Source organism: Dendropsophus ebraccatus, chromosome 5 (genome assembly GCF_027789765.1).
Source record: "Dendropsophus ebraccatus isolate aDenEbr1 chromosome 5, aDenEbr1.pat, whole genome shotgun sequence".
Classification (NCBI taxonomy): domain Eukaryota; kingdom Metazoa; phylum Chordata; class Amphibia; order Anura; family Hylidae; genus Dendropsophus; species Dendropsophus ebraccatus.
This window is the reverse complement of record NC_091458.1, coordinates 101,150,736-101,177,518: the sequence shown is the minus strand read 5'-3', so window position 1 is coordinate 101,177,518 and position 26,783 is coordinate 101,150,736. Positions and strand designations below refer to the sequence as shown.

General features: G+C 44.6%; 1 protein-coding gene across 1 annotated transcript in view; it reads left to right on the top strand.

Moving 5' to 3' along the window:
* The first annotated feature begins 5,954 nt into the window (after window positions 1-5,954).
* JADE3 (jade family PHD finger 3) overlaps window positions 5,955-26,783 on the top strand; it is a 53,200-nt gene continuing 32,371 nt past the window's right edge. The window contains exons 1-4 of the mRNA XM_069970825.1: window positions 5,955-6,275; window positions 17,034-17,095; window positions 22,586-22,668; window positions 25,759-25,916. Of these exons, the coding sequence (XP_069826926.1) occupies window positions 5,962-6,275; window positions 17,034-17,095; window positions 22,586-22,668; window positions 25,759-25,916 (617 nt within the window). The 5' untranslated portion in view covers window positions 5,955-5,961. The remainder of the gene's footprint in view (window positions 6,276-17,033; window positions 17,096-22,585; window positions 22,669-25,758; window positions 25,917-26,783) is intronic.

Below are 26,783 nucleotides of genomic sequence, written 5' to 3'. Positions count from 1 at the left end.
TGGTAACCTGCCCTTCCAACACCAGCAGCAACTGCATGCTTATGGTAGAAAACTTACATAATGACAGGTACGCTTTAAGTTGATGGTACAATATCTCAGTATTTAGAATGATACTTTTAAGCCCTTTGTGTCAGTTTACTTTCACTTTTGAGTTTACATTTTTTCCTGCTCGCTTTCTAAAACTCATAAGGCTTTCTATATACAGAGGCATATGAGGGTTTTTTTAAACACATTTTAAATCCCCCAAGGAACATTTCATAAGCAATTGTTAAATTGCTAATACTCATGGTGCATTTACACAGGCAGATTTATCTGACCAATTTTGGAAGCCAAAGTCAGGAATGGACTTGAAAAGACAGGGAATCTCAGTCTTTCCTTTATGACCTGCACCCTGTTTATAGACTGTTTCTGGTTTTGGCTTAAAAAATCTGTCAGATAAATCTCTCTGTGTAAACGCACCATCATCTATGCAGATCAGTGAAATCAGTGCTCTTTTAATAGAGATGACTCACAGAGATTGATTGGCAGCCTGCTGAGCTTTGAATCACATTCCCAGCACTCGGAGGATTAAAATGTATTTTTTATATGTTATTGCTGATGGAAAGTTATATAATTTTCTAATGTACATTAATTATGGGAAATGCTCATATACTGCTATTTCCCTTAATTTAGTGTATCAGGAAGTGTTAGAATTATCTCTGAAGCAGTGACGTCACGACGAAAGGTGTAATTCCTATGGAGTGTCCAGCAGGGGGCGCTCTATATATAGAAGTCAATGAGTACCATTGACTTCTATATATAGTGCGCCCCTGCTGGACACTCCATTGGAAATACAATGGATGTGTATGTAAATGTAATATACAGTATTTTTGGTTGAATACATTTATGAAATACTTTAGGGAGCAAGTGTCCTTGCTCCCCAAAGTATTCCATAAATGTAAGCAATCAGTACATAACAGTAAGCCCGACGAATCGCCGCCGCCCGCCGCTCTGGACTACTGAACTACTACTCTCCCCACCTGCTCATAGCATGCACAGGTGATGGGAGAGTAGTAGCTGGGTTATATCTCCGAGATCGCCGCCGATGCCGCGCAGGGGAGCCGCTAATCACTGCAGCCATCATCCCCCTCCTGCTGCTTTACTCTCTGAGATATAACCCGGCTACTACTCTCCCATCACCTGCGCATGCTATGAGCAGGTGGGGAGAGTAGTAGTTCGCCGCCGCCGCTGATGCTGCAGGGGGAGCCGCACGTCACTGCAGCCATCATCGCCCTCCGCTCCCCCCTCCTGCTGCTTCCTTACACTCCTTCCTTCCTGATGGCTGACTCCCCGCCCGGCCGCCGGCACGTGTGATCGGAGAGCGGCGGCCGGGCAGGGAGTCAGCCATCAGGAAGGAAGGAGTGTAAGGAAGCAGCAGGAGGGGGGAGCGGAGGGGGATGATGGCTGCAGTGACATGCGGCTCCCCCTGCAGCATCAGCGGCGAACTACTACTCTCCCCACCTGCTCATAGCATGCGCAGGTGATGAGAGAGTAGTAGCTGGGTTATATCTCAGAGAGTAAGGAAGCAGCAGGAGGGGGAAGTGATTAGCAGCTCCCCTGCGCGGCATTGGCGGCGGCGATCTCGGATATATAACCCAGCTACTACTCTCCCATTACCTGTGCATGCTATGAGCAGGTGGGAAGAGTAGTAGTTCAGTAGTCCAGAGTGGCGGGCGTTCGGTAGCGGCGGGCGGGCGGCGGCGATTCGGTGGGTTACTGTTATGTACTGATTGCTTACATTTATGGAATACTTTGGGGAGCAAGGACACTTGCTCACCAAAGTATTTCATAAATATATTCAATCAAAAACACTGTATACTACATTTACATACACATCCATTGTAATTCCAATGGAGTGTCCAGCAGGGGCGCACTATATATAGAAGTCAATGGTACTCATTGACTTCTATATATAGTGCGCCCCCTGCTGGACACTCCATAGGAATTACACCTTTCGTCGTGACGTCACTGCTTCAGAGATAATTGTAACACTTCCTGATTTACTAAATTAAGGGAAATAGCAGTATATGAGCATTTCCCATAGTTAATGTACATTAGAAAATTATATAACTTTCCATCAGTAATAACATATAAAAAATACATTTTGGCCGGACTTCTCCTTTAAACATTGATATTTTAAAACTGCCGCCCGGCAGCTATAAGGTACAGGGCCCAAATCACACTACCTCGGGGAGGTGATTGGTTCCCTTTAACCCTTTTGATGCCGCAATGTAACACAGTAGCTGTATTCATGTTTTCAAGAACTCCCTACAGCAGCATCCAACTTCTCTAGATGCCAAGAAGTCAAATGCTGAGTGTATGGGTAACATTGCAGAACCTAAACAGTTTGGCAAGTCCGCTCAACACTAATTGGCACTCCACAATCATGTTGTAGGGAGTGCTGATTGGACACCTGACATGTACAGCACCTGTCATTCAGCTGATTCAATGCTGCAATTGCACCACACAGGGCTAATGGTGCGTTTACACATAACGATTATCGTGCAAATTTGCGCAATAACTATCGAAATCGAACGATAATCGTACGTGTAAACGCAGCGAACGATCTAACGACGAACGAGAAATCGTTCATTTTAATCTTTCAACATGTTATCAAATCGTCGTTTGCATTGTCGATCGTAGCGGCGGCGGCGGCGTGGCGATTGGGGCGGCGATGGGGGCTGCAGTTGACCGTGGGGCCAGGCTGCAGATGAGCGGGGGGCCGGGCTGCGGGCGGGCGGGCCGGGCGCTCGATCACAAAACGATTTTTCTGTACGATATATCATACCGTCTAAACACTGATCGTTATGAAAAAAAATCGTTACTCCGACATCGTTAATCGTACGATTGGGCCAATTATCGTTTCGTGTAAAATAGCTGCCTATAAGTGGAGGATTAAAGATTGATATTTAAAAATTACCACTCCATCAGAAACTGCTTGGCACAGTACTAGAAAGCTACGTCCAGAAGTTTTTGGTGGGGCAGCAATTTTAAAATATCAATCTTTAATCTTCCGAACACCGGGAACTTGCTAAGGCCAGCGCTGCTGTCAATCAATCATGAGTGGCTGGGAAGAGGGTGGAGGAACCCTGTGGTTCCTCCCTCATGTCTAGTTACCAAGCACTGTGATGGAAAAATCAAGGTTGCTATTTTGAAATTGCTGCACTGCTGGGAACAGTGTGGGAGAACTGTGCCTGGCAGCTGTAAGGCACTGGGGGCAGGTCACACAGGCAGGTTTTTAAAAATTTGTCAGCCGACAGAGGGGAACATAAAAAACCACTTCTTACGTTCCCTGATGCGAAGCACCATGTGTGCACTGGGGCAGAGGTCAGGACTAGAGATGAGTGAACTGGCCGAGGTTCGGGTTCGTATGAACCTGAACTCTCGGCTTCTGATTCCCGCTGTCTGCTCGCTCCGTGGAGAGGGTGGATACAGCCTGAGGACCGCCTGGAAAACTGGGATACAGCCTATGGCTACGATGTTTGAATTAGGCCTAAGGGTCCATTTACACAGAAAGATTACCTCACAGATTATCTGCCGAAGATTTTAAGCCAAAGCCAGAAACAGACTATAAACAGAGATCAGGTCATAAAGGAAAGAATTTTTAAATCCATTTCTGTCTTTGGGTTCAAATCTTTGGCAGATAATCTGTCAGATAATCTTTCTGTGTAAATGGACCCTAACCGCAGTATAACCAGGGTCTATATCATCAATGGGGGACATGGGGGGCTGCAGGCCTGTAAGAGCGCTGCACAGGCTCCGGGAGGCATGCGAGAGTCAGGGGACAACTCTGGAGATGCTGCAGTTTGGCAGGCTGGACTTCAGACAGACCACCTTGTGATATGGCTTCTATACAGCATGGCAGGAATCTGGGGGATTTATCAAACATGGTGTAAAGTGAAACTGGCCCAGTTGCCCCTAGCAACCAATCAGACTCCATTTTTTATGCTACACAGACTCTTTGGAAAATAAAAGGTGGAATCCGATTGGTTGCTAGTGGCAACTGAGCCAGTTTTCTTTACACCCTGTTTGATAAATCTTCCCCCTGGTGTACTTTAAGCAAGCATTTCTATAGGAGCTCCTGTCTGGCTGCAGCACCCCTGCAATTCTGGACAGAACAGTAAGGGCCCTATTCCACGAGACAATTATCGTTCAGATTATCGTTAAGTCGTTAGCATCTAAGCGATAATCGTTCGGTTGAATAGCAGTTAACGAGTAACGACTGAATGAAAAATTGCTGATCGTTTAACCCTTTCCCGTGGGGCCGTTCGGAGCGGGGCCGCGCGGCGACACCGCTCTGAACCACCGCGGTCCCGGGTGCCGCATGTAGCTGACAGCTGCATCTGAAGACTTTAGACCAGCTCTTCCCTGGTGTCTAGTGGGGAGATCGCTCCCCCGTGACTGATGCTGGCCGGGGTCTGCGCGATAATGGCGCTGATCCCGGCTCGGCATTCGGTTGCCACAGCCGGAAGCAAACGAGTTCCGATCTCATCGATCTATGCTGCATATCTATGCAGCATAGATCTAAACGAGAGATCAGTGCACTTATACTAGAAGTCCCCCAAGGCTTCTAGTATAAGTGTTAAAGTTAAAAATAAAGTGTCATTACTAATATAAAGCCCCCTCCCAATAAAAGTCAGAATCACCCCCCTTTTCCCATTTTATAAAAATAAATAAATAAACAAACATGTTTGGTATCGCCGCGTGCCTAATTGCCCAAAATATTAATTCATCACATTCATACATAAACGGTACAAGCGCAAAAAAATACCAAAGTGCAAAATTGTGCATTTTTGGTCGCATCAAATCCAGAAAAATTGTAATAAAAAGCGATCAAAAAGTCGCATATACGCTGCGTACGCAATGTACCGATAGAAAGAACACATCATGGCGCAAAAAATGACACCTCACACAGCCCCATAGACCAAAGGATAAAAGCGCTATAAGCCTGGGAATGGAGCGATTTTAAGGAACATATATTTGTTAACAATGGTTTGAATTTTTTACAGGCCATCAGATACAATAAAAGTTATACATTACATATTGTTAACGACTTGAGGAACATATATTACATGTCAGTTTTTCCATAGGACACATGGTGTAAAAACGAAGAGCCCCCCCAAAGAAAAAGAATTGTGTTTTTTTTTTCAATTTCACCATGCATATAATTTTTTTCTGATTTCGTAGCATATTTTATGCAAAAATTCAGCCTGTCATTGCAAAGTAAAATTAGTGACGAAAAAAATAAGGGCTCATGTGGGTCTGTAGGTGTAAAAATGCAAGTGCTATGGCCTTTTAAGCACAAGGAGGAAAAAACGAAAACGCAAAAATGAAAATTAGCCTCGTCCTGAAGGGGTTAATAAGACCTGGACCTATTTTTATCGTTGCTCATTCGCATTATAAGAAGATGTCGTTCGGAGTAGCGACGAACGTAATAGCGACGACAAGACGACTGCAAGAGCGATCATAAGTAATGATTATGGTTCCATGTAAATGGGTGAACGATTTCAGGTCTTTCGCAATAGTGGTCGTTTGGATCGTTTATCGTTAATGATTATGCGATCGATAATCGTCCCATGGAATAGGGCCCTAAGGCTGTGTTCACCGATTTAGGTGATAATTGCAGTTATCAAATAAAAATACAGTAATGGGTCTGAAAACACAAGTGTCAGGCTTCTTTTATACCCGTCCACCATGTTTCAGGCTTTTTATTCAAAAACTGCAATCAACAAGGTGAAGGTGTGAACACGCCCTGAGGCCTCCGCTGTCATGGGTTTCAGTCTTGTGAATGAGATGAAAGCAGGAAACCTAGAAAGCGTGACAGCCCCCGGCAGCGCAGAATGCATGAGGAACGTCTTCTAAGAAACACCTAGAAGGAGAGGCCAGGTGCAGAGGAGGAGGAGGAAGCGCCGGGACCGCTACATGACAGAACGCCGGGAGAAGGCAGCGCATCCCACCGTGTGTGCAGGGAGGGGAGGAAGGGATGGACACCAGGGAGGAAGTGGAAGAGGAGGAGCGGAGGAAGCCAGCGAGCAGTGTCAATACAATAGGCTTCTTGTGTGTGGATGTGTGCGCCTGCTGGGAGGCTGCGAACAGGGGGAAAACGCTGCGGCTCGTCAGCTCTGCGGCCGGGCTGTCTGTGCTCCGGGCACCGCGGCTCGGGCATGTGTACGGGCAGCGACTGAACAGGACGTGAGAGAAGCGGCGAGTGTGAGGGCGGACGGGCTCCGGAGAAGGTGAGCGGCTACTATGTGTGAGTAATGCAGGCCGTGTACAGCCGGCCACACTGCACTACATGCGGCTGTACACGGAGGTCCCTGCTGTGCGGTATGTGCCCCGGCAGCTGTACTCCTGATGGTGGCGGTGCCGGTTTCGCTGTGTATGGACGTGCCGCTTTGTACTACATACACGGCGGGTCAGTCAGCCCGGAGCCAGTGCGGAGAGTCACGTCAGGCGGCGCCTCCGCTCACTGCAGCCACTACTGAAATTTGGCGCCAAGGCAACCTCAGGACAAGCGCTGTCAGGGACACGGCTGGCGTGACGTCATGGCCGCTCCTCAGGGAGCTGACAGGAGGCGGCGGTGGTGGTGGCCGTGCTCTCCCCTCACTGACACAGGGGGCACGGACACTGCTGCTGCAGCCACAGGGCTTCCAAAAGATTGCAACCTTTTATAGGTTTGGAAAAATGTTTACAAATAAAGCAAAAACACTGTTTTGTTTTGTGTTTTTTTACACAGGGAAGCCGACAATATTGCCCTGGTAAATGCTCCATGACTGTGTGTTCCTCCATGTTGTTACCTTGCCTCACAGGGCTTTGCCAGTTCTGTTTATTTTGAAGCATCAGAACCGACAAAAAATACTGCAAGTGGCTATTTGTTTTGTCCACTGCCAAATAAACACCAGACGGAAACCCAGAGTCGGTGGGATCTCTCGAGGTCCGTCACCATCAGTTATTAGTGTTTTAAAAAGACTACACAAAAAACATTAATAAATACCTTCCTGTATGCATAAAGATACCCTCAGGCCAGGTTCACGCATAGCGGAATAGCAGCCGATTTCACCCTGCGATTCCTGTACTGTCAGTTTGAATAGGTTTACATCCCGCTGTGAGTATGTAAACGCCGCCCCCCTTAACCCCCTGCGTCCTGGTGAATACTGGTCCACGCTCCGGCCTGCTTCTGGGGCTCCCGGCGTCCTGATGTTCGCTCAGCCAATCACTGACTGCGGCAGATCAGCACACTGGCTGAGAGGGAGCCGGGAGCCACAGAAGCAAGCTGGAGCGTGGATAAAGTATTCACCAGGACGCGGCGGGTTAAAGGGGCGACGTTTACATACAATGGGTTAAAAATTTTGCTGAGAGTATGTGAACCTATTCAAACAGTACGGGAATCGCATCTGCTTTGATTTCACTATGTGTAAACCCACCCTTAGGGTACGTTTACACGTGTCGTATTGCAGCGAATTTCACCTTGCAAGTACTTCCTGCAATCTGATTACCGTTAACATCTATGGCACTCCATTTTCGCAGATGTAAGATTGAGTGTAATAGCATTGTAATGCTTCAGATATTGTACTGCTGTTATTAAAAAAAAATAAATAAATAATGGAGCCATTCTTAGCTCTCCACATACCCCCAGTGCCCTCCTGCAGTGTTTGGGTCCCCTGCTCAATGACAGCTCACTGTGGCACTCGTCTCCGCCAGTGATTGGCAGAGCTGGAGACGACACAGGAGGGCACAGAGTTAGTGCGGACAGATAAGAATGGCTTCTTTATAATTTGTGGTACAACAGCAGCACTGTATCTGACGTTTCACAACGCTATGGCACTCTATTCGCACAGTGGAATGAAAACAAGAATGGAGTGCCATAGACTTTAAAGGGGTAGTTTAGGCTAGGTTCACACTGCGTTTTCAGCATCTGTTTAACTGATCTGTTTTTTGCAAAAAACGGATTGCAAAAAAGGATGCATTTTTGTGCATTCGTTTTTGATCCGTTTTTCCATTGACTTCCATTCTAAAAAACGGATCAAAACGGATGCAGGTTTTTTTTGACGCACAATGAGGTACTGTTGACACTACTTTTTTGACCGTTAAAAAAAACGGATCCATTAAACGGATTGCAAAAACGCAGTTTGAACCCACCAACCCAATCTTCCAGTATTTATTCCAGTATTTATCAGCTGCTGTATGTCCTGTAGGAAGTGGTATTCTTTTCAGTCTATAGAACAGGAGAGGTTTTCTTTGGGGATTTGCTTCTGCTCTGGACAGTTCCTGTCATGGACAGAGGTGGCAGCAGGAAGCACTGCATCACACTGGAAATAATGCACCACTTCCTGCAGGATATACAGCAGTTGATCAGTACTGGAAGACTTGAGATTTTTTTAGGACATCTCCAGGCAGGACATGTCAGGGCCGCTCAACCAGTCAGCTGCCGTAATGGGGTCTTGACTCGACTGCTGAGTGGCCCTGACACTTCACAACCCGTCTCCCCTCCTAGGAAGTGGCCGAGGACCTGGGGACTGGAGTAGGGGTACGCAGCATCAGTTCTGGAGCAAGGGAGGTGAAAACACTTTAACCAGAAAATGCCCTGCCCACAGTTGTCCTTTAATAGAAGTTAATTACAAATCCGTGTTTTCGGGTCTTATTTATAAGGATAATCGATCAGCAGGTTACAGAAAGCTGTTTAAGGTGGCCTGTGTTTTGCAAATAGTTAAAGGGAGTGTGTCAGCTGTTCTGAGCCATTAAAACTTTTAGTAGTCCTATACAGATGTCAGGGGAGGTCTCCGGCAGGCAGCTTGCCTAACCAAGAAACAGCCTGCTTAAAGGGAATGTCACCGAAATTTTCTTACTCATTAGAGTCAGATTCAAAAATTGTTCTGGTATTCTAATCTTTCTATTTTTTCACTGTCTTTTTTTGTTTCCATTTTTGTACATTGTTATGGGGCTGCCATCTTACCTGAGCTGCTGTTAGCAGCATTTATTGACATGCTTTACAGCAAGCCTCATGGACATAGACGACATTATACAGTCTGTCCCCTTGGGATCAATGTGAAACATTCCTGAACGTACTCTCTGACCTGTGAAGAGCTTGTTCCACAGGGAGCTGCTATTTTATCCTCTATCCTCTGGTGTCACATGTTGCTGCAATGCTGTAAAGATCACTTTACAGCAGCCTCCTCTTATCACTACAGGCTCAACAGGAAGTCTCAGCTTAGTTTTAGCCCAAGTGATGAGAATGAAAGCTACAAGAGCTTAGGTTTATTTTATAATATAGATAGAAAATTGGAAAATTAGAAAAGAAAAGTCACCAAAGACACCAAAAATTACTTGTAACATAACATTATTTAAACAATAAGTCCTTTTCTGATGCCACATTCCCTTTTCATGGACGCTTTACGAGGCGGTGCCCCAGATATTAAACAGCGGTGGTGTGGTTCTGCCCCTCTTCCTGAAATCTCTATAGGTCTGTCAGCAGTTTTGATGACTCAGTACTGCTGACAGACTCTTCTTAAAGGGTACCATTTTTTATTTTAAATCCACAGCAGGATCACAGAAAAGAAATGCAGACTCTGTATGCCACAGCAAGCACTTCTCAGATTTGCTGAACACCCCTTTCGTTGCAAGTTGCTATTGCTATGCACGTCTACGGTACATCCTGTAATTCCTTATACCACTGGTTTAAGCAGTAAACTTTTTTTTTTTTTCAACAGTAGATAGGGGACAAGTTAGTTTTATGTTGGAATTCCACCTGCAGTAAGACCATGACAAAGTACAGGAAGTTAGGGTGAGGCTTTACGTAATGATATGCTGGGCTTTGTAGTTGACCTCCCAGAGGGTCCACACTGTGCCTGAGAGTAATGGCCCTATTCCACAGGCCGACTGTCGGGAGCAAACGAGCGCTGTCAGTGCTCTCTTGCTTCTCGTACCCCGCTCGCTGCTGCCGCCAGTACACGTGGCAGCAGCGAGCGGGTGAGTGCGGGAGGGGCCTCCAGGAGCTGCGAGAGGGCTGCTCGGGTGATTGGTAGATCTTCCGGGCAGCTCATAGAGGATAGTGGTGGTCTGCTGCCGCCACTCCTGTTCCACGGAGTGACGGAAGCAGATCGCTGCTATATGAACATGTTGAAAAACAAACGACTGCAACAATCAGATGCCATGAACAATGTTGGCTGATCGTTGCCTTCTATTCCACGGCAGTTATGGCCAATAATCGTTCCGTGGAATAGGGCCTTAAGTGTGATTATCTGTGGGGTGAAGTATCTCAGTTTGAACAACTTATGGTAATTTTTCCATGTATTTATGTATGTGGACTGTAAACTTTATTGGCAGCGTTTCTCTCACTACATTTTGACTGTACAATGATCCCAATGAGTACAATGATGTATGATCCCATTAATAATTCTTACTGTATTTATGATTATGATTGTTAGTTCATATATCCAGAATACCTCCCTAATATATAAAATTGTTATGCCAATACAACTTGTTGGTGAACAATAAAGATATGGACATTGTAAATAGGAAATAACCTAATAGCATGGGTTTTTAGATCGCCAGGTGTTAAGTTACTGTTGTATTAGTTTTCAAGTTCAGTATGCATCCATGACATTCGTGTTGCTCCTTTCCCCATTCACTTGATAATGAAGGCAGACCAGACTGGAATGACCACACACAGATCACTGTCACAACGAACCATTGGGTATGTATCCTGCTCCACCTCTTCTGTATGCATTGCATGTGCTCCAGAACAGTCATTTTGCAGCAATATGATCTAATTTATTCATTTAAGAGTTGTAGTATTTTTCTTCTGAAATAGATGTCTAGACCATGGTAATTAAACCCATATTCCCAGTTATTTCCACTGTGTGGTTATACAAAAATGTAGGAAATGACTAACCTGTATCGGGTATGCTGTGTAAGCAGCATTCTTTATTTTGGTTTTCCCTTTTAAATGTTTGTGCCCCAAAAGTTTGCTATTCCCACACGTGGCTTCTGAAATCTTCTTAATGCATACATTGCAGTATGTGTAAAGGTTTAATGACGCATTCTGCAAGTGGCTTTTTTGGACTTTTACCTTCACACCATTTTGTTCAACATTCAGATTTTGATTTTCATTCTGTCTTTCTCTAGTCAGTTCGCTGTATTTTAGGCAGCCGTGGTTTTTATCAGATGTTTTTTTCAGTTTAGATTTGATGTCTGTAACAGTGTCTAAATTTACAGTAGAACAGCTGTATTACACTGTATACTATATTACACTGTATACTTTAGAATACCACTTTTTTCTGTTTGCATGGACAGTCATTTATGACCAAAATCTTGCATTCTTTGCCAATATCCCTGTTTTGCAACTTGGGAATTCATTTACAGGAAACAATTTACTATTGTGCATTGGTAGTTTATCTTGTTTTATTTTTCTTACCTGCTTCCATACATTGTCTAATGTTTAACTGTTCTGGGCCAAGTTCATATTTTAGGATATGGTCTCATACTGCGGATCAGTTACAGAAAGTCTGAGTGAACATACCCACTTATTTAAACTGTACTGTATGAAAACACAAATCTGGACACAAGGATTGAAGTCACTATTTACACGTTTCGTAATTGTACTCGCAGTTGCGGATCCAAAGTTACGTTCTAGAATTGTTGTCCATTGATTTCAGTTGGGCTGTTTCCATGATCGGTAGATTACAGTGTACGAAATCTGATCAGCAAAAAAATAGAAGCTAATGGGATTGGCTATTCTTTATGGATTGTGACATTTTGGCATCTATCGTCTGCAAAAAAAATGCGGGTCTTCAATAAGCAAACTGGCTAATTTTTTTTTTTTTTAACCTGATCAACTTTATTAAACTAGCACAGCAAAAAAATAGGTGTTGCAGTACAGATCTGTATTTTTTAGCAGATTGCGGGAAGAATATAGGGGTCAGAAAACACTGAACCTAATAACACAGGCCTAAAGGCCCTATTCCACGGAACGATTATCGTTCGTTTTCGGACGATATCGACCGCTACGGACAATAATCGTTCCGTGGAATAGAGTGCAACGATCAGCCGACATCGTTCATGTCGGCTGATCGTTGCAGTCGCTTGTTTTTCAACATGTTGAAAAACAAGCGACTGATATAGCAGCGATCTGCTGCCGTCGCTCCGTTGAATAGGAGCATCGGCAGCAGACGCTGCTATATCCTATGGGCTGCCCGGATGATCAGCGATCCTCCGAGCAGCCCCCCCGCAGCTCCCCGCCGCCCCTCCCGCACTCAACCGCTAATAGCGCTCGTTTGCTCCTCTAAAACGACCCGTGGAATAGGGCCTTAACACTTAGCGACTATTCACACATCTGGGGACGTGCATATACGGGGATGTCACAGTTTGGATTTTCACATTGTCTAAAAAAAATAACGTTACATTTGACAGAAGTCCGAAGTGGACATTGTCATTAGAATCTGCCAGTAGTGCAGTAAGGTCATGCATACGGTAGGCAGGGCTCCTCTAGGAAGTCCAAACCATTTTTAACCAAAATAAATACTAAAATATGCAGCAATATGATATGATGCTTGGACTGTGCGGTGGAGCAGTGTAAGGCATTTCTTTTACTCTGGTTTCACATTCTACATGGAAGTGTTACAAAAACTAAGCATACACCACAATGGATATTAAATACTAGCAACATTTTGGGATTCACAGGCTTCTCCATAGTAGATTTTCTACATGTAAAAAGATGGGTGCAATTGCTAAGCCCTACTGCAAATATCTCAGTTATTGTTCTTAAATTATTTTAACCTTCTCCACTTCATGTCTTCAGTCTTTTAGATGAGCTCTGATGATCAGAATTGCTTGCATATACTTTAGAACTATAGCACATAAGCAAAGAGTTTTTTGTGACTGTGGCCTCGTAACTCTTAAGGAGGCATTCACAAGTCCTGTGCACAGTCTGTAAATACAGACAATGTGCTACAGAACAGAGTTCGGAGCTTCTTGCATCATAATAAGTTGTGATGCTGGGAGCTACGATCTTCTTTACATCACCACGCTGTGTCAGTACAGTAGTGTGACGATTTAAACTGTTTCAGAGCACCCGACATTATTATGAATAATGATGGCGGGGGTGCTCCGAACTTTGTTCCTTAGCACATTGTCCATATTCATGCAACGTGTGAATGCCCCCTAAGCTGCAACTCTGGACTAAAGATGAGTGAACTTACAGTAAGTTTGGGTTCACATGAACCGAAATGCTTAGTATTTGAATCCCAGTGGCTGGAGAAGATGGATGTAGCCCTAGGGTTGCCTGGAAAACATGGATACAACCTATATCTATATACGTATATTTTCCAGGCAGCCCTAGGACAACATCCATCTTCTCCAGCCACCAGGATTCAAATACAGTAAGTTTGGGTTCACAAACTCAACTGTTCTGTAAGTTCACTCATCACTTCTCTGGACCAATCAGTCCCAGGACCAAAAATCAGTAGAACAGCACATGCCGTATAGGTATAACTTTGCATTTTATTGTGGTGATCCTCTGAAGTCTCAAAGATTAATATTTTATGTGCTTTGTCAAAGCCTCTTAATAAATAAATAGGTGACCAAGGCAATGTTGTAGTTTTTTTGCAGTTTTGCCAAAATTGAGTTAAAAAAAGTGTTTTTCTGCCAGCAAAAACAAGGATATGTGGAAAAACTGCAAAGTGTGAATTCGGTCCAATGGCTGCCACAGCCTTCTACTTGTGTATCCAGTAGATACAAAAATCATAATCTTCCATACCCATACTTTTTCAGACATCTGGCACGTTAGTCAGCACTTGACACTCATGGATAGGCATTTTCAAATTTTCATCAGTGTAACATTTTGTAAGAAATGCATAAAGAAACAAAAAGGTAAGAATAAAAGTACTAGACGTGGATGCTGCATATATGGCGAGATCACAATAAGGCCTTGTTCTCCCGTATCTATGCTGAAATCTGCATTCATGTGCAGATTAATAAGGAAAATTTACACAGATTTTTGTCTGTACCATGGGGGAAAAGAATTCAGTACAGTTTATTCTGCATCGAAACACTTGATAACACCATAACAATGGGGCTAAGGCTTTTGTGGTTTTGCTGCACACCCTCAGCAGAATTTCAAACGTAAGATTTATATATCTTATAATGTACAAATCCAACACACGTGAACCTGCTATGACTTGCAGCTTTCTCTCTCTCTCACAGTAACAGAAAACCAGGAAGTAAAACAACTTATCCTGCTCACAGACGTCAAATAAGTTCTGCCCCTAGAATATTGAGTCTGGTATATTTTGAAACTGGGCCTATCTTAGCCATACCAATTTGCATTACATAGTGAAAGGGTTAAACCCAAAATACTTGTAATACATTTCAGATAATGGTGTAAGCCTAAGAAAAGGGAAAAGGGAAGTTCTTCACTGCGGCATGTAGACTAAAACATCATGTATTTTATTAGATATATATTAAAATTTGGCCAGAAGGTTCTCAAAATACAGATAGCAGGTTGAGATCACGAATATTTGTTCCAAAAATTACTCAGTATATAACAATCAGTTAGGCCACCATATTGACTTAGAATAAATCATATACCAAACTGTACAGTAGCCAGAAGATTATGAAAGACAAACAACTTTTCAGTTAGCGGCAGCATTGGTGTCTCGCCTCAACAGGCAACATCCATGCCAGCTGTGATCCTAGAAGTATTGCTTATCAGGATTGGGGCTGTGTGATGGCAGCAGAGGCCAAGAAAGTAAGTATAGTTCATGTTTTAATATTTTGCATCTTTAGGCTATGTTCCCACTACAGGACATGCCACCATTTAGTGGGGAAAGGGGCAGTCTATTGATAATGATGGCCACAAATAAAGATCATGATCCATGTTTGTAGCCATCATTATCAATAGACTGCCACCTTTCCCTGCTACATGACTGCTCATTCCCATAGTGGAAACAAAGCTTGGGGAGGAAAGCATAAGCAATTTCTGTAGACACCCCTTTATATTTTTGATGCAATATAATTTATGTGGAGAAGAGCATGTTCACACTTTTAGTATTCCATGCCTATATCCTGACAGAATCTGAAAGGCCTCCGGTGGGCCAGTCCCACACTGGTTATGTCTGACCTGAATCTTAGACACACATTTACTAGCTTTGCTGGCTTTGTCGCCTTGCTTTGTGAATCTTAAATCAGCACATTCCCTGTACAAGTGATGATTCCATTTCCCATTGTTGTTTAATGGGATGGCGAATACTGGTAATCCCTATGTTTTTAGACATTGCTGTTAGCTTGCTGGAACTGTGAATCTTATGTAGGAGCGTACAAAAAAGCACCCACTATTTATGAACCCATATAAATCCAACATGTCTGACCATAGCCTTAAAAGGAATCTAGTACCTTTAGTACCGTTACTAGGTGCAGAGATCTCAAGACTAAATAAAACAGACTAACATTGTTTACTGAGACTGTGGTTTTAAAAAATACAACACCGCTCTTTTCTAACACAGTTAACACAAAGTGCGTAATGCATAACTCTTATTACTCTATGGATTAAAAAGAAACAGTTTTAACCAATAAATCACCAAAACAGCTTCAAATACAAAAAAGAACCAGTCATATATACAAGACTAAGAATGTTTATGTATGCACTTATGTATGAAGGTGCTTAATTGTGGGTGTTAAGTATAAGAGAGTGGTGACCTAGGACTTGTTTTCTCTGTGTATCCCTAGCATGCCCTTCTTGGCAAATAGGGTTACCCTGCCCTTAAAGGGGTTGTCCGACATTCATATATTATTAGGCTATGTTCACACACCATAAGTTCAGTAGTAAACACTGCCGTTGTTGCCAATTTTCAACAACGGCCGTGATTACTACTGAACCTACATTGTGCTGCAGGCTAAGGGAATCAGGGACGGAGTGTATACTCATAGTGTACAATACGGCTGGGATCCCTAGCTGCGCCGCAAAAAAACTGACATGTCAGTTTTCTGCGGGTGCTATTCATTGAATAGTGGCCGCAGAGAACCTGTCAGTGCACACAATGGAGCGTGCAGCTCCAGCTGCACGCTCCATTGTGTGTAGCGGGGAATTCGGATGTGGGCACACGCTGACGGCAGCAGCAGTGAAGATCATCTGGCCGGTACTGCAGTACCGACCAGGATGACATTCTGTGACCCGGCCCGGTCACGGAACGCCCGGTGTCTTATGCAATGTAAATATGGCCTCAACATGTTCCTTCCATATAAGAAAACATAACAAATGTGTTATGCTTACCTCTCCACGCACCCCCCGTTGTCCTGATGCGGTTGCTTTTGACAGACCTGTTTATCAAATCTCGTTTTTATGTGCTTATCTAAGTGATTCTGAGATAGTGTATTGTTTTTTCTTTTTAGCCAAGTAGCATGTGGAGTATAATGTATAGTAAGTGCATAAGAATGAAAAAAAAAAACAGCAGTTTGTAGATACAGAATGGAGGTGCAGATCCCCATAATGCAGTAGCGTAGTACAACAGGCTAGAATCGAGAAGCAGGGCTGCTGTCAGAGGTCTGTGTGGTCACATGATCCCAGTGGGGAAGTGGCGTGTGTTCAGCAGAATCACAGAGCTGTGCAGAAGGACAGTGACGGAAACTATACAGCAGTGTGAATGGCTGAGTTTGAGTGCAAACACATTATAGCAGCAGTGTGTGTATAGCTGAGTGTAAGTGCAGGCACATAATAGCAGGAATAGATAGTTTGGGAAAGTATGGATAGTATGGGTGTTTCGTCACACTGGGGGCCAGCGGCCCTGCCCTCAGTGCTTTATGCCGGGGCTGATGCTTGGAAATAGACTGGCACCGTGCCCCGGTGGTTCAAAGAAAGGACAGTGCTACCGGCTGGTTCGTGCATTCTGTGGTTTTCTTGGTGTGAAAATAATGGAGGCCCTGGACAGAGGCTATGTTTCATTTGTTAGAAATTGATTTATAAGTATTTTTAATGCGGTTTACTTAATTTTTTCTCTTTATAGAGGATGCGTCAGGATGAAGCGACATAGGCACCTCAGCAGCAGCGACAGCTCAGACAATGAAAGTGAGTATTATAACATTTACATGCTGAACTATCTTCATGCTAACAAAGCTTGGGGGATTCCGGTTAGCCTTCCAGGAAACCTCCGCCCCTCTATGACGTGGCTCCATTAGAATCAATGGAGCCACATCATAGAGGGGCTGGGGATTCCTCCCATGGCTTCACCACCAGCTGGTGCCCGGGAATAGAACAGCGCCGTACACAGGAACCAGGCCGCAGTTCTGAAAAAGGACCATGGCACCTGCCTCCCCTAACTGGCACTGTTCTATCTATGTGAAAATCTTAAAGTGAATGTACTGCTGGTACATTTGCTTAAAGGTAGTGTATGAAGAGTTGAAGTCAATGGAGGTGATAAAGAAAATTATGTGTGCCGTAAATCTGAAGAGGTTTGTTTAAAACACAAAAAAGTGGTGCAAGCACACTGTTTAGATTAAGGTGGCTTGAATGTGACAGATTTACAAAAGTTTGGTACACAGTTTTGACATATAGTAAGCATATATGTGGTCTAAACCTAGACTGGACAGTATTAATTCCCGCCTCCAAGACTTCTCTCGTGCTGCACCAATTTTCTGGAACTCCCTACCCAAACACATCAGACTCATACCAAATACCCACAGTTTCAAGCGTGCCCTGAAGACTCATCTCTTCAGGCTCGCTTATAACGTTCCCTAAACTGTTTCCCCCTTCTGTTGTTTCCCTTGCTTTATCTCTGACGGTTCCTGCACTTTATATGTTTACCTGCATCAGACGTTGGCGTTGTTACTGGCTCATCCTGTAATTCTAATTATGTACAATGGCTGGACCATGGACAAATAAAGCACTTATGCCTGGTGTCAACGAAAATTATAGTCTGTAAGCTCCAACGAGCAGGTCTCGTTTATACTCTGTATTTTGTATTTTTGTTATTTTTCTTTACTATGTTCTTATTTATTCCAATTTAACTGCGTATTATGTACCTCTGTACTGTATGCATAGAAAAAAAGCGCTGCGGAATCTGTTGGCGCTATACAAATAAATTTATTATTATTATTATCCGCCCGAGTGTTTCAAAGGCTCTTATATAGGATAGACCTATAAGCAGGACCTAAGAGACAGTTTCCTTCCTTATGCAGTTTTCACAATAATGAAAATATGCCTTCCATTTTTTACATTTGTAGCATGCCACCTCCTGGATTAGTTATTAAAGTACAAGAGATCAGTAGGAGATGGGGAAAAATTAAAAATAATCATAACCTCAAAATAGGGCTGGGCGATATGGGCAAAAAATAAAATCTCGATTTTTTTTTTAAAAATTTTTTTGACGATTCTCGATTTAAATCTCGATTTTTTTTTCCTTTTTTGCTAAATAAACAGGACATTTTCTCCCTGCAGCATCAGATACTATTTTAATATTTTAGACAACAACTGTATTGATTTCCAGTGTAACAGAGGCCCCATATAGTATAGGAAATCATGTTTGTGCCTCCATCTACGTAGGGTGTAGTAGTGGAGGTATAGTGGATAGGGGGTGTAGGAGTGGAGGTATAGTGGATAGGGGGTGTAGGAGTGGAGGTATAGTGGATAGGGGGTGTAGGAGTGGAGGTATAGATGAGGGGTGACTGGGGTAAAACTGAAGGGGACTGGGGTGACACTAAAGGGGACTGGGGTGACACTAAAGGGGACTGGGGTGACACTAAAGGGGACTGGGGGACACTAAAGGGGACTGGGGGACACTAAAGGGGACTGGGGGACACTAAAGGGGACTGGGGTGACACTGGGGGACACTAAAGGGGACTGGGGGACACTAAAGGGGACTGGGGGTGACACTGGGGGACACTAAAGGGGACTGGGGGACACTAAAGGGGACTGGGGTGACACTGGGGTGACACTAAAGGGGACTGGGGGACACTAAAGGGGACTGGGGTGACCCTGGGGGACTGGAGGGACAATGGGGGACCCTAAAGGGGACTGGGGTGACACTAAAGGGGACTGGGGTGACACTAAAGGGGACTGGGGTGACACTGGGGGACACTAAAGGGGACTGGGGTGACACTAAAGGGGACTGGGGTGACACTGGGGGACACTAAAGGGGACTGGGGTGACACTAAAGGGGACTGGGGTGACACTGGGGGACTGGAGGGACAATGGGGGACACTAAAGGGGACTGGGGGGACACTGAGGGGACTGGGGGGGACACTGAGGGGATTGGGGGGGACACTGAGGGAACAATGAGGGGACTGGGGGGGACACACTGAAGGGGACTGGGGGGACACACTGAAGGGGACTGGGGGGACACACTGAAGGGGACTGGGGGGGACACACTGAAGGGGACTGGGGGGGACACTGAAGGGGACTGGGGGGGACACACTGAAGAGGACGGGGGGGACACTGAGGGAACAATGAGGGGACGGGGGGACACTGAAGGGGACTCGGGGGGGACACTGAAGGGGACTCGGGGGGGACACTGAAGGGGACTCGGGGGGGGGGACACTGAAGGGGACTCGGGGGGGGACACTGAGGGGACTGGGGGGACACTGAGGGGACTGGGGGGGGACACTGGGGGGACACTGAGGGAACAATGAGGGGACTGGGGGGGACACACTGAAGGGGACTGGGGGGGGACACTGAAGGTGACTGGGGGGGACACACTGAAGAGGACGGGGGGGACACTGAGGGAACAATGAGGGGACGGGGGGACACTGAAGGGGACTCGGGGGGGACACTGAGGGGACTGGGGGGACACTGAGGGGACTGGGGGGGACACTGAGGGGATTGGGGGGGACACTGAGGGAACAATGAGGGGACTGGGGGGGACACACTGAAGGGGACTGGGGGGGGACACTGAAGGGGACTGGGGGGGACACACTGAAGAGGACGGGGGGGACACTGAGGGAACAATGAGGGATTGGGGGGACACTGAGGGGACTGGGGGGGACATTGAGGGGATTGGGGGACTGGGGGGACATGGAGTGAATTGGGGGGACACTGAGGGGACTGGGGGGTGACTGGTGCAGCTGGGGGTGATTGGAGCAGGAGGGCACATACATCTCCTCCTCCTCTCACCTCCACACACACGCTCCCCTCCCGGCCAGATATGGAGGTCCCGGGTCTGTGGAGGAGGAGGCCGCAGGGACTACAGTAGGTGGTGATCGCATAGCTGCGGGTCACGGAGCTATACAACGGGAACGGGGGTCTGCACCGAGCCCCCCGATCCCGCTGTATAGCTCCAGGACGAGCAGCGCCGCGATCACCACCTACTGTAGTCCCTGCGGCCTCCTCCACAGACCCGGGACCTCCATATCTGGCCGGGAGGGGAGTGGGACGCTCAGTGGAGGGGGCGGGGGCAGATCAGCGTCGGCGCTGTCAGTGGCTGGAGGCCGCCGGCACTGCACCGCCCCTCTCCAGCCTGGCCACCCAGCATCTTCTCCCCGCTCACCCACACCGCCCCTCTGCGGCTCTCCCGCCGGCCTGCACCGCAACCCCCCTTCTCTTAGCTCCTCCCCGGCACCGCAGCCCGAAATGATTTTTTGTGAAAATCGAATTTACGATTTTCACAAAAAATCAAATCGATTTCAACGTTCTGGACGATTAATCGAATTAATTCGATTAATCGCCCAGCCTTACCTCAAAATAAGATTACCGTAGTGCTTGACGAACAATAAATGACCCCAAAAATGTACATAATGAGATATACAGACCTAAAAGCATACCTGTTAACATTTCTATAAACCCACTTAGCTTTGTTAGATTACACTTTCAGAGTGGTGACAAGGTGATTTCAGTGATCCATGCTGTTATTAAACCCATGAGAGCCCCTTCATGGTGCAGAGTGTTTTTTTTTTTTTGTTTTTTTTATTCAGAGGGCCTGGATCAGGGCTAAGCTGTATGCCAGTAGTGCTCTTGCTCTTCCTCCCTTAGTTGCCTAGCCAATAAAAGCATAACAGAATGCTCGGTCTTTACTGCTATGTCATGACATAGTCCTGGTGAAAGTGCACTAAATGGGCTGTACTGGGTGATGGTTTACACAGAACAATACTATATATGATGGGATGTGGATAGAAGAGAAGGGTTATGAGTGCACTGGATTTGCTTGGTGCTGTGAGCAGAAATACAAGCAACAGTAATGGCGATGAAGGGGTTACAATAGCTGTTGTAGTCATACAGCAGTTGGTACATTACTATTTAAACAGATGTGCTGCCTTTATGTGGCTAGTGTGAGATGAGAGGTAGTCCTTGATTTACTTTTGTGGGTCATCTTCAACAGGTAGACTGGTTGCCCAGCTTGCAGGTTCAACATCCAGGCTCTCTCAGGCTTTTCCCTTCAAATGCACATAGATGAGCAAGCCCCTACATCCTGTGTTTTGTTCCTCATCTCTCTGTTACTGGAGACAGAAATCCCCTGACTACAGGCAGTGAATAACAGATAAAAAAAGGGAACACGTATTGGCCAAGACTTTATATATACTTTTCTAAGTTTAGATTTAAAGCATAACTGTCATTTCAGGGTCATTTTTCTGAAAACATTAAATATCAACAGTACAAGCGATTTTAAGAAACTCTCTAATAGGTTTTATGTACTAAGAGTTTCCTTCTGGACTGAAAAAGCAATCTCCCAGCCTCCCCCCTCACATCAAATGAAGCAGGATTTCTGTCTCCATTATGTGGCTATGGAGAGGGGAGGGGCTGTTAGGAGTGACTGAGCACGGAGCAGTCCTGCAAAGCACAACACCCTGCAATCTTCTCTCAGTAAGTTCATAGATAAGCACTGACCTTTCTGACACCTGAATTTAGCATTTTAGCTGCCCAGAGAGTCTACAAACAGCTGACCTTCATGTCACCTCTTCCTGCTCCCTCATCTCCCTCAGCCCCTCCCCCCTTCATAGGCTTACAATGGAGAGAGCAGAACCCGTCTTCACTGGCTTCTCTGTAATGAAGACGTGTTTGCCTGATAATGCACAGATAAGAAGTCAGGGGGGGAGGCTAGGAGATTGACTCTTGAGTACAGAAGGAGGCTTTTTTGGCTGATAAAACCTATTACAGAGTTTCTTAAAATTGCTTATACTACTGATTTCTGCAATAAAAAAAAAATGACAGTTACGCTTTAAGCTTAGTGGACAAAATTAAAAAAAATCTTAAATATGTTTATAATAAAACCTGATTTAAACAATAGGCCATTTTTTGATGGCACAGTCAGAAGCCCCTAGCCCCCAGTTCGTTATCGTGATTGGTGGGAGTCTGATCGCTCTGACCGACCCAAACCTCTGAAATGTCTGTATTGACATGTCACAATGCTTGCGCCATTCAGGATTGATGCATGTTCTATGGATGCTTTTTTGAACAGAGAAAGGACTGAATATTGGCACTATGAGGGAGCATGGGCCACAGTTTGGCCATATGTATAATGTTGATTTAAACTTGGTAAACTTAAAAAAAAACTGTTACTAATTTTATGCAATGAATTACTTGTTTCCCTTGTAGTGAACCATCAGTAATTTATTCTCATTTTATTTGCAGGTCCTTCAACTTCCTTTTCTTCCTGTTTTCAGTACAGGAACAATGCTAAAAACACAACAGAGGAGGAAAAGAAGTCTGCTGAGGTATATAGCACAAGCTTAGGAAGCAATTGGAAGATTTATCATAAGTGTCATACGTTTGGCGTTTTAACAACCTTCTAGACTCATGAATATTCATTGAAATGGCAATGCAAATTGCTATATGTATTAGACTTTTTTTCCATTCCTTTCACCACAATTGTCTTTAGGGTATGCTCACACAATGTTTGGGCTGTGAAAGAGTTGTGACAAGTGATTAGTGCTTTCACTGCATTTTTTGAGGTCTGTTGAGGTCCCATGGATTGGGGAAAAGTAATTTACCCCTTTAAAATTGGATTTTTTAATGTCTTCTAAATTATTTTGTTCTTGACCATATTCCTATTTGTATTGTTTAGACAAAAGTGTAATGTTATCCACAATTTTATCAAACCACCACTATTATACACAAGCATATATTAGTGACTCCAAGACCCAGATAGCAGGCTTACAACAGTGTTTGTCACCCTGTCCCCAGCTGCTTGCTTTTATTAACCTATGTGTTTCTACTTGCATTTATAACATTTCTTTTCACTAGGCTCTGTTCACATTTGATCAATTTGCCCCTTTTGACTATTACATATAACCGTTAATTAAAGGGTCTGCAGTACGCTAGACAAAGGGGCCTGCCAAATGTGCCACTGTGCTGGTACTGTGCTGGCCGATTCATGTACACTTAAAGCCACTCTGTACCCACAATCTGACCCCCCCCCCCCCCCAAACCACTTGTACCTTCAGATAGCTGCATTTAATCCAAGATCTGTCCTGTGGTCCGTTTGGCAGGTGATGCAGTTATTGTCATAAAACATTACTTTTAAAATTGCAGCTCCGTGCCCAAAGGGAGTATCTGTGCCCTAACTTTGCACCACCCCCTCCGTCCCTTCTCCCCACCCTCTTTATCATTAGGAATGCTCCAGGCAGACTCCTCCCTTTTCCCCACCTGTGTTACCACAGCACATGGGCTGGATCATTAAGACACCTGTGCAATATTCAAACAGAAGTAAATGTTCCAGTGGCATTCCTAATGATGAAGAGGGTGGGGAGGATGGACAGAGGGGTGGTGCAAAGTTAGGGCACAGATACGCCGTAGGGCACGGGGCTGCAATTTTAAAAGTAATGTTTTATGACAATAAGGCTGCGTGCACACTACGGAATTGCCGCGTATAACCCGCGGCGTATTCCGTCGCTCGTCCCCGCACGCGGCGGCGTGCTTTTCCGCCGGTGCCATAGACACTGTTCTGTGCACGGGCGGATTCCGCGTTCCGTCGAAAGAATTGACATGTCAATTCTTTTGGCGGAACGCGGAATCCGCCCGTGCATAGAATAGTGTCTATGGCACGGACGGAAATGCGCGCCGCCGCGTGCGGAGACGAGTGACGGAATACGCCGCGGGTTATACGCGGCAATTCCGTAGTGTGCACGCAGCCTAACTGCATCACCTGCCAAACGGACCGCAGGACAGATCTTGGATTAAAAGCAGCTATCCGAAGGTACAAGTGGTTTGGGTCAGATTGTGTGTACAAAGTCGCTTTAAGGGTTTAGAGGGACCCAGGGACTGACATGTGAATCTGCTGAAATGTACTAATACAGCCATGCGGCTGTATTGGTACATTTCCACGAAAATTTAAGCACGGCTTGCCCAGCATCATATTGATGCATGATGCCGGGAGAGCTGCAAGTCTACATCACAGGTCTGATGGTTGGCCAGTCACTGGTTACACATTTTTTTTTTTCTTTTGTGCCTGGAGAGTCCCTTTAACCTTGGCTGAGTGGGTAATCGCTCAGCCGGGCTGTGATGTTGCAGCTGGAAGAACCGGGTACGTGACGTACTTGGTTTCCAGCTGGATATGACAGCTGATGGCACCTGGGAGCAGTGAAACAGAAGCACGGGGACGGTGAGTTTACCTGTTGTTTTCTCCCCTGCCTGCCAATTAGCATTTTCTTGGGACTCTTTACTCTTTAAATATTATGCATACATGTATATGAACACTGTTACATAATGTAACATTACACAGGGATTGAGGGATGATTAAGAATAGAAGGTCAATTCTGCCACTGAAATAAATACCAGTTAAATAGATATTATGCAATATAAATGATTGTATTTAATGCCATGAAGATGACAATACAATCCTATGACAGTCCATTAAAAATATCAGTACAAAAGAGAATTTACAGAACAATCATTTCGTTTGAAGGATGTCTGTCATTTCATACATCACAAGGAAAATAATGCCAGCTGCTTGTTACTGCGTAATGCCTCAAATTTAATTTCGAATACTCAGACAAGTGATTTGCTACCTGCGAACTGTTACCCAGATGGGTCACGGATTATTTTTTATTGACAAAAACACATACATTGAGTGCCCCACTGAAGATTCCCCTCCTGAAGGGCAGCTCATCAAGCCCGGTGACAGACATTGCTAGATAAATATGCCCTGCCAGGACTGGGATGGCTGCCAGGAGCAGCTGTTAGGTCTCAATAGAGCCTAAGATACCTTGTGTCCTATTTCAGAGTGAAGTCAGAACAATTTTTATGTTCTCACTAAGCTTAATTTCCATCTTTTGAACTCTTTTCTCTACTGTTTAATCATGTATCCTTAATAACCCATTTTATTATATTTTGTTTTATAGGGTATAAGCCAAAATTATTTTTTTAGGTCAAACAGCCTCATTCTTTTTTTTCCTTTAAAGGTACACTACAAACGGACAGCAAAAACACAGTGTGAATCTAGCCATACTTTTCAATATACTGTACTTAGATTAACCCTTTTTTTGCTGAAATAATACCCCTTTAGCATCTGTGGTGAATTTTAACAAAATTCAGGGGTTATAGGAATGACCTCCTCATTTTGTGGTGATCTTGCTATATTTGGGTAAAAAGCAACAAAAATAACTGAAAACTATGAATATGGAAAACAGTGTATAAAGTTACAGGATCTGCGAGGGATATTATATCTCATTGACTTACCGTAGCTCTATGTTATTACCTGTATGGAGTTGTTGTTTTTTTACCACCTCTAATTTAGTAGATGTGCTGACAGTACAAATAATTTTGCATTTCACCTTCTGAATTCCTTATGAATTGTGCATTATCAGGTATTTCGGAAAGACCTAATCAGTGCCATGAAGATTCCAGATTCCCAACATGTCAGTATGGATGACTACTATCACTTCACAGACACGTGGAAACAAGAGTGGGAGAAAGGTGTCCAAGTTCCTGCTAATCCAGATTCAATCCCACAGCCTTCTCTCAGGTAGAAAATAAAAAATAATCTTACAAATTTGTAAAAATGTCTTTCTGACCCTCACTGCATTTCTTTCTTTGTAATGCACTCGTTCCAGGGTGTTTTGTTGCTATTTTGGGGCTGCTGTGGTTGTTTTTCTGTCATTGACTTAAATTTGTGGAAGGAAAACAGGTGTGAGAATCTACTTTTGTTACGTTAGCTTATTTTGCATACACCTATAAACCCTTCATGACCAAAGGTCAGTGGTGCACGGATGTCCAGGTCAATGTTCCTCTCCGCCTTCTAAGAGCCATAAAGCTTTTATTTTTCCACCTACCGGGCTGCTTGGGGCATAATTTTTTGCGCCATGATCTATAGTTTTTCATTGGTACCATATTGGTGTAAAAGAGAATTTTTGATTGCTTTTTATAATTTTTTTTTTTTCTGATTTTATATAATTTTTTTAAAAATAAGCAATTCTGATCAATATTATATTTTAATAGATTACTATTCCACACAGTACAATATATAATGGGCTTATTTATTTCTTTTTTTTCTTTTTTTTTGCATATTTTTATTTGTATAATGGCAAAAGGGGTAATTTAAACTTTTATTAGAGGGGGGGTGGATTAACCCCTTAAGGACAGAACCTAAAATGACCCTAAAGGGAACCGGTCATACTGGCTGCCTGGGCAGAGCCCACCCTACCTCCCCGGTGGCGTACTTTATCCTTCCAAGATGTCCCGCTCCTGGACTCGGTCCCGGGGTGGAGAAATCACCACCCAAAGCTGTGCGCGTCTGTATGCAAACCGATAGAGATAAGTCCGATGTCCATAGATAATGACTTGAGGAAGGTAAGAGACCTCCGGCAGTCAAAACGATTGCAACACTGCAGGG